Source organism: Lolium perenne, chromosome 1, assembly GCF_019359855.2.
Source record: "Lolium perenne isolate Kyuss_39 chromosome 1, Kyuss_2.0, whole genome shotgun sequence".
NCBI classification, from domain to species: Eukaryota; Viridiplantae; Streptophyta; class Magnoliopsida; order Poales; family Poaceae; genus Lolium; species Lolium perenne.
Window position 1 is genome coordinate 200,632,586 of NC_067244.2, and position 8,681 is coordinate 200,641,266.

An 8,681-nucleotide genomic window follows, 5' to 3' on the forward strand; every position below is an offset into this window, starting at 1 on the left:
ATTGCCACATGGGCTCCAGCCCAGTAGCCCAGGGAGTAAGTGAGTTCGATACTTTTTTGAACATTATAATCATCTGGGCGCCATGTTTGGTTTTCTTTTATGGATCCTTCGGTCTCCACACTACGGATCATCTTTCTATACCCGTGTGTCTCAAAAAAAAAATCTTTCTATACCCGTGAGCATTAATCAATGAATCTTTTGATGTTCTCTCGAAAATAAAAATGAGTACAGTAGCGAAAAAAGAAATCGAGGCAGCAAGCCTTTGTTGTGCTTTGTGCATTACAACAATGCTCTAAAAGAATTCAAAACAGTATTTCTAGAACACCGATTCTATTTTTTTCTCGGGCACCAAAAATAAAATTTCTTCACAAAATTTTGCACATACATAGATTGTGAGCATGTTTGTTCAGAGTGTATAAGTACTTCCTCCGTCACTAAAAGACTGCTCAACTTTATTTAAATATGAAGATATATAAACGTATTTTAGTTATACATGTATCTATATCTTAAAGAATTTGGGCATTTTTTAAGAAACGGAGGGAGTAATATTTTGTAGGAACTAGCCATGCCAATTATTTATCATGTTTGTTTCTCCTGTGTGGTGCACTATATTGCTCAGTGTTGTATATTTCTCGTGTAGATAAGATTTATATTTTTCATTTTGAACATAAACTAAGTTCGATGAAGTAACAAAAAATAATGAAATAGTTACTATATAATTAATAATAAATGGGTAATTTTCTTCGTCGCCCGCTTGCCCCGTTTGCCCATCTGGCCCTACTTGTATATTTCCTAATCCACTACTCACTTCGGACGTAATAAAGTGACGCTAGCAGTGCACACCAAATGGCCTACTTATGTACATTTGTCACGTCGATTAAAGGTGATCGGAGTGAGTAGTTATTTATTTTTCATTGTATTTTGTTACTATCTTAGATGATATACTCCCTTCATTTAAAAATAAGTGTCTCCACTTTTCGTAGTAATGAAAGTACCTACAACTAAAGTTTATCTACATACATCAATATCTAAAGAAAAGTAAGACACTTATTTTCGGATGGAGGTAGTACTCATTCTGTTTATACAAAATATAATCTTATCAACTTTATCTAGATGCGAAAGCATATAAAGATGCGAAAGGTATATCCGTATCTTGAAAAAGTTAAGAAACTTTTTTTTGGAATGGAGGGAATATTATTCTAGCCTCATTGATTTTGGTGGTTCTCTTCATTAGTTTTAGTACAATTATGAAAATGGAGTCATTAGTTTTACTTTGTTCTGATCTTCATTAGTTTTACAATTATGAAAATGGAGTTGTTTTAAATGTTCTTCGTTCAAGGCAGTAAACATAGATTTCTTAGAGTTTCTTTTCAGAATCAAGTTCCGCAATCTACCCTCCTTGGATTGATCATAGCATGATGTTGCTTCTTTTTAGAGGCATCACTTTTGAAGAATCTGGATGTTACCAAGGGCGGTGGCTGATGTCGTTTAGTGGTTTGATTAGTTCTTGATGTCGTGTCATTTCGGATGTGTGTTTGGTATTTGCTATAGATACAGTTTATCGATAATAAACGATATTGTGTTCCTTTGAAATGTGGAAATAGCATTCCAGTTGAGACGATGAGACGATCAGTCGATCACAGTCGTAATAAAGTTGGACGATTATTCAGTTAGACGATTATTCACCATTGCATAAATACAGTTGGACGATTATTCACCATCGTCTACAGATGGATTGCGCAGTATAGTCGCATAGAAACGATCCAGTAGAAACAACGTCCCACGGACAGTGTGGAGTTTATACTCCGACGAAGAGCACTCCTCAGTTCATATCCTGCACAAAACTGCAACGTTAAAAACGTATATATGACGAAAACTTATGTGAACCGATCGAGTACAGATCCAGTTTGGGTTTTGATGTGTCACGTACGAGTAACAGTTGACGTTGGGGCTTATCTTGTAGGGCAGCTGGACGCCGCACCTCCCGGGAAGCCCCGCGGCGCGGCTGAGGTACGGCCCGGCACCGACGCCGCGAGCGACGTTCTTGAGGCAGGTGCAGGCAGCGCGGCGGTCGGTCGTGGAGCTCGCCGTGGCCACGATGTTCTTGATCCCACCGCAGCACGCCTGCGGCACCTCGCCGCCAGACTCCACGTACCCGAGGCACGGCATCAGCGTGTTGTACACCGTGGAGCACGACAGCGCCGCGCTCGCCCCTCGCGGCGCGAGCGCCACCACCGCCATTAACGACGCCATGGCGAGCAGCGCCGGCGCGAGCGAGCGGCCACCCTTGTTTGCCGGAGAAGCCATCGATCCCAAGCTCTGGAGCAAAATAGCAGCGTCGCTGGATGGGTGAGTAAAGCGAATGGTGATCTCAGACAAGTGGGTGTGGTGAGCAGGCAGAGCGCATATATAGGCAGCTAGGGAGGCGACGAGGTAGGTAGGTAGGTAGTTGGCATAGTGGCGTAGAAAGCTAGAAACGCATCAGTTTTTTTTTGAGAACAGAAACGCATCAGTTGTGTTGCCAAGTGGAAACCTGCATGCTGCGAGTGTGCGACAGTTGTGTTGGCTCTTGCCATGTGTTATGCTGGTGCAGATCGACGTGCAGCATCGAAGTTCCAACACGCATGCAGGTGTCTTGCGCCATGTGTGGACATCAGGTGAGGGAAGGGGAACACTCGATCGATCGTGAACGCAACGGGGCCGTAGACCAGCATGACTCTTTTTTTAATCAGACACATCTGCCCATCAATTTAACTTAATAATTAATGGCAGCCAATGGATCTTATGAAAAAATAAAGTTAGATCGGATAATCAGCTCAACCACCAGTGCTTTGTTTACTGGGAGAAAAGGCGCAAACAGCCGTACACCAGAGCAGCAGTACACCTCACCTTACACGTTCTTCTTGTTGGGATTGGGAGAGAGGCAACAGATTGGGAAGGATGTCTTGCTCTCGCGACTCGCCTGGTGACTCGCCTGGCGGCGCGCGCGCCCTCTGCCGTCGCTGCCCACCAGCCTCCGTTGCTGCTCGTCCAGAGCACCAGCGCCACCCCACCTGTGCGCCGGCCAGACCCAGCCGTGCTCACGCTCTCCGTTGCTGATCCTCTCCCTGTCGGCTCTCTCCCGGAAGGTCCCTCCTCGGAGGGTGGCGGCGCCATTGTCAACCGCCGCTCCCGTCTCGCTGCTTGGTCTCCAGGTAAGGTTTTCCAGGACTATGTCCTGTCGAGGTTCTCGTCGCTTCCCTCCCACAATCCAGTCCATCCCTGTCCCTCCGGCGAGATCTGGGTAACTCCGCCCTTCCTCTCCCCTTGTTTCTCTGCCGCCTCTTTGAGCTCCATCCTCTCCTTCTTCTTCAGCGGCCCTGAGCTTGGCTTGGTCGCCACTGCTGTCGAGGATGGGATTTTCCACGTCGTTGTTGGGTCGCCGGCGGTGGCTCGTTTCATCGTGGACGCCACTGCGTTCGTTTTCGGCTAGGGTTTCACCACGGCCTACCCCACGCTCGTGCCTGCGCTGCTAAGCTGTCTGCTCAGGCCCCACCTGTCATGCTCTCCAAGCGACGTCATGGGCGTCGCCCTTTGCCCGCCTGGTCGCGCATGCCCGCATCTTCCTCTGGGTTCGGTGGGAGAGGATTAATTCCTCTTCCTCGCGCTCGTTTTGGGGAGGGAAGCGCGCCGCAGTTGCCTGTCGCGTCTGCCGTCGCCTCCTCCTTCAAGGATAACGCGTCTGCGCCCCTATCTCCTACCTCCGGAGCTCCGCGCCCATGCTGCCCTCGAGCCCTGAGCCCCCGCCAACGGTGCTCCCGGTTCTCCGGCCGCTCACCCACCTGCGATCAATGCTGCCTGCTCGCCGCTCCCTCGCTCTTATCTGGACGCTGCGTGCTGCCCTCCCCTTCCCTCTCCAAAAACACCCTCCGCGCCTTTCAAAAACCTTAGTCTCGACGGCTGTTTCCGTTGCCTCTCTGTCCGCCACCAAGTCCGTTCGTGTAGAGACCCGATTCGCTGCCGCGGGTGTGGTCGCTCCGGCCACCGCTTGAAGGAGTGCACCATGCCTTTCCCCCAGCCTACCTTTGTCCCCGTGCGCTCGTCCCCACGCCCGGCCAACCCTTCTGCTGCCCCGCGCCGTCCTGCCACCCCCTACCCCGCCTCGCTGCTCACTCCTTTGTCGCCGCTCTACAGCGCGCTTCGTGCCCGCTCCTCCTCTCCACCTCGCCGCATGGGTTCGCTCTTTGAAGTGGGGGAGTCGTCACAGGCCCCCGCCCCGCCTGCTGTTGAGCGGATCATTGGCGTGGTCGAGCCCGTGCCTCCCCCCCGTGCGCCCTCCCCCTCCTCTCTGGCTGAGGATGAAGAGGAAGTGGAGTCTGACGACGTGTCCGACGACGCTGCCCCTCCTCTGGAGGTTTTCATGCCGCCAGGGGACATGGAGGCGGCGCGTCGCATGGCGGTGGTCTACATAGACTCTCTTCCTCCCTTCTCCTCGCCTGCTGGAGCTTGTGCGGAGGCCATCTTCGCTGAGCTGCCGGGCCTGCATGTCACCATGGTGGGCTCCTCTCTGGGCGACGTTTACGCCCGCTTCCTCTCTGAAGAGGACAGGGAGCTGGCCCTCCTCCATCAGCTGTTCCACTGCGATGGGGCCACCTTTCGCCTCGTTCCGGAGGAAGCCGCGGACCGCATCCCCAGCAACCTGAAGTGGGTCGCCCTTGTCCTCGCTCGCCGTGTCCCTGTTGAGCACTTGAGACACCTGAATGTCGCGGCCGCGTTCAGCTGTTTCGGTGAGACGCTGGAAGTTGATGCTGCTTCTCTCTCTGGCACGGACTGTGCTGCTGTCCGCGCTGTGGTGCGTCTGCGCCACGCCCAGTTCGTCCCCGCGGAGATCTTGCTCACGCGGGAACCTTGGGGTTCCCGTCTGATCACGCTTCGAAAGGTGCGGGCTTGGCGCGTCGAGGACTCCTACAACGGCGAGGGAGAGTACATTCCGTTCTCCAGTCCCGTTCCGCCGCCTCTTTTCAACCGCATGCTGGGGCGGCTCCCGCTCGTGCCTGGCCGCCTGCCGCCAGCCCCTGCTGCTGACAACGGCTTACGCGGCGACCGTGACATCGACAACATCGACGGGGCTCTCCTTCCTCACGAGGCGCTGCTCGCCTTCCTGGACAGTGTCGCGAGCTCTCCCCCATGCTCGGCCCCCTCCTTCGGTTCCTCCCGCTCCTCGTCGCTCACTCTCACGTGGGATGCGGGTGCTGGGTCGTCGTCCGCCTCCAGGGAGTTGGGATCTGGCCCTCCCCTTGCCCTGTCCGTGCGCCGTGGCGTGGTGATCACGGAAGTCGTTGATGCTGCTCCCGTGGTCGCGCCACCCGCCGTCGTGCCTGTGACACGAGCCCGTCCGTCTCGCGTTGTTCCCGAGGCGGGTCCTGTCAAGCGCAGCTCCCGTCTTGCCTCCAAGGAGCCCCAGCTCTACGAGCCGATCGAGGTGCGCGCGGTCAAGCTGCGTGGCCTCAAAGACGCGCTGGGCGGGTGCACTGAAGCCCTGCAGCGCCAAGTGCAGAAACATGGAGCTCTTGGCGCTGTCACCAAGCCCCTCCGTAAGCGTGCCGTCGATGCGTTCGCCGCTGCCATCTGTTCCTCATCGGTGCCTTCCGGTGCCGATGATTAGGCGCCCCTTCTGCTCTCTGGCGCGCCGGCGCCGTTGCCTCCTGTGGATGGCCTGTGTTCCTGTTCTCCCCCGCCCTAGTTTCGTCGTCCCTCTCCCTGCGTTCAGTTGTTTGTGCGTGCGTGTGCGTGTGTGTTCTCTCCTCTGTATCCCCTGTAATTCTTCCGGTGTTTGCCGTTTCGATGATTAAACACCTCCGTGATGTTAAGATCGTTTCGTGGAACACGCAAGGGTTAGGCTGTTTGAAAAAATGCCCCATTGTTCGTGACGCGATCTCTTCAGCCGCCCCCTCGATGTTCTGTATCCAGGAAACCAAACTCGCCTCCATGGATAGCTTTGTTGCTGCGTCTATCCTCACCTCCGGCCTCACCTCTTTCGAATCTCTCGACGCCATCGGGAGCTCTAGAGGGATTCTCACCGCTTGGGATCACCGCCAGTTCTCGCTGTCCTCGGTTCGTCGGGACCGTTTCTCTCTCTCCACTTCCCTCTCGGACCTAAACCTGGTTATCACTAACGTCTACGCGCCTGCCGACCACTCCCTGACGCATGCGTTTCTCGCGGAGCTTGAGTCCCTCGGCCCGCTCTTCCCTGTCCCCTGGCTCGTCATTGGTGACTTTAACCTTGTGCGTGATCCGAGCGACAAAAACAACGATAATTTCAACCTCGCGCTTACGTCTTCCTTTAACGACTCCATCCAGAACTTGGCCTTGTTTGAGCTTCCCTTGCTTGATCGCCGTTACACGTGGTCTAACAAACGAGACTCCCCCGTCCTCGCTCGTCTCGATCGGGCTCTTTTTAACTAGGACTGGAACCTAGCTCTTCCCAACTCTTCCCTCTCCTCCCTCCCCCGCCCCACCTCTGATCACGTCCCTCTCTTGGTCACCGCCTCCACCTCTGTCCCCCGTGCGTCTGGCTTTCGTTTTGAGAATGCTTGGCTCCTGGACCCTCTCTTCCTCCCCACAACCCTCCCTTCCTGGTCTCGACCTGCAGCTAAGACTGACGCGGCGGGAGACATTGCTGCTCGCCTCAAATCCTTCCGCTCTGCCGCCAAGGTTTGGAGACGCTCGCACCGCTTTAACCCCAAATTTGAAAATAACTGCTCCTTTCTTATTGATCTACTTGATCTGTTTGAGGAGTCTCGCCCTCTCTCCATGGACGAGCTCCAGCTGCGCTGTCTGTGCAGGTCGACGCTCGAACGCCTCGTGCTCCAACGTGCCGCGCGTTGGAAGCAACGGGGGAAATTTCGGGCGATCAAGGAAGGGGATGAAAATTCCCGTTTCTTCCACGCCCGTGCCTCCCAGCGCCTGCGCCGCAACTCCATCCGCGTCCTCGACGTGGGCGGCGTGGTTGTGGCCACGCACGACGCCAAGGCCGCCGCCCTCTACTCCTTCTACAACAACCTGCTCGGGCGGCGGACAGAGATCGCCTGGGATTTCGACATCGACGCTCTCTACCGCGGTTGCCCGCGCATCGACGGCGATGGCCTTGTTGGGCCATTTTCGGCCCACGAGATCGCGGAGGCGGTGAACTCCCTCGACCGCTCAAGCGCTCCTGGCCCCGATGGGCTTGGGCCTGGCTTCTACCGGGCGGCCTGGAGCTGCGTTGGGCCTGCACTTCTTCGTCTGTTTGAACAATTCCACTCCCGCGCCGCCGACCTCCTCCGCATCAACATGGCTCACATCGCCCTCATCCAAAAGCTCGCCGGCACCCTTTCCCCCGCCTCGTTTCGGCCGGTCTCCTTGCAAAACTGCTCCATCAAAAGCATCTGCAAGGCTCTCACCTCCCGGCTGCAACGAAGGATCGGGGCCATCATCGACGTGGACCAGACGGGCTTCCTCACAGGCCGGAGCATCTCGGAAAACTTCGTCTACGCCACCGAGCTCGTTCAGACCTGCTACCGCCGCCGCGCTCCGTGCATCGTCCTCAATCTGGATTTTGCCAAGGCTTTCGACTCCGTCAGCTGGGCCAGCCTCCGGCGGATCATGATCGCGCGCGGGTTTCCCGTCCTCTGGTGCGATTGGATGGATGACATCTTCTCTTCCTCGCGCTCCGCCGTCCTCCTCAATAACGTCCCTGGCAAGTGGGTCCGCTGCATGCGTGGGCTCCGGCAGGGGGACCCCGTATCCCCCTACCTCTTCCTCATCACGGCGGATGTGCTGCAGCACCTGATCCGTTGCGACGACGTGCTCCAGCACCCTATCGTGGACGGCGCCCCCTGCCCCGTGCTTCAATATGCCAACGACACGCTGATTATCCTCCGGGCGGAGGTTGGGGCTGCACGGCGGCTTCGGCGCCTCCTTCACCAATTCGAGCGCGCCACCGGCCTGTGCATCAACTACTCCAAGAGTACCATCGTCCCCATGCACATCGCTCCGGAGGTCCTTAATGGCATCAGGGCTAAGCTCCAGTGCCGCATCGAGGGTTTCCCCCAGACTTACCTGGGTCTGCCCCTCTCTGCTGAAAAACTCCGCCTCGCCGCATTTGCGCCGCTCATCTCGAAGGCCGACAAGTACCTCTCTGGGTGGAGAGCCCTCCTCCTCTCGTCGGGTGGCCGGCTGGTCCTTTTGAATGCCGTTCTTGATGCTCTCCCCACTTTCGCCATGGGTGCCATGGAGTTACCCCTCGGAGTGGTCGCCGCTCTGGATCGTCTCCGCCGTGCCTTCCTTTGGGCTGGCTCCGATCGCGTGTCTGGGGCCCAATGTATGGTGGCCTGGGACCTGGTGTGCAGGACTAAGGAAGAAGGAGGTCTGGGAGTGTGCTCCCTTCCTGAACAAAACGCCTGCCTCCAGATCAAGCTGTTTCATCGTCTTCACGTGGAGCCCGGTGCCTCCTGGCCGCGTTGGGTCTGGGCCGCCATCGGCGACGCGTCGCTGGATTCGCTGGGACGCTCCGCCCTGGTCTGCGGCACCCACTGGGCCTCCCTCCTCCGGCTCCTTCCGCTCTACCGCAGCATCTCGCGGGTTGAGATCGGGGACGGAGCGCGCACTTCTTTCTGGTGGGATGCGTGGACGCCATCCGGCCCCCTCGCTGCTGCGATGCC

At 56.1% G+C, this 8,681-nt stretch overlaps 1 protein-coding gene across 1 annotated transcript; it reads right to left on the reverse strand.

The window, feature by feature from the left end:
* Nucleotides 1-1,681: 1,681 nt before the first annotated feature.
* On the reverse strand, nt 1,682-2,369 carry LOC127312273 (non-specific lipid-transfer protein P5). The gene is made up of 2 exons (XM_051342842.2): nt 1,931-2,369; nt 1,682-1,834 (listed from the first exon to the last, which is right to left on the reverse strand). The coding sequence occupies exons 1-2, from the start codon at nt 2,305-2,307 to the stop codon at nt 1,828-1,830; spliced, it is 384 nt and encodes a 127-aa protein (XP_051198802.1). The 5' UTR covers nt 2,308-2,369; the 3' UTR covers nt 1,682-1,827.
* Between the last annotated feature and the right edge of the window lie 6,312 nt (nt 2,370-8,681).

Bases quoted from the DNA above. Each gene is read 5' to 3' on its own strand.
- LOC127312273 (XM_051342842.2), bottom strand. From the start codon at position 2,307: ATGGCTTCTCCGGCAAACAAGGGTGGCCGCTCGCTCGCGCCGGCGCTG.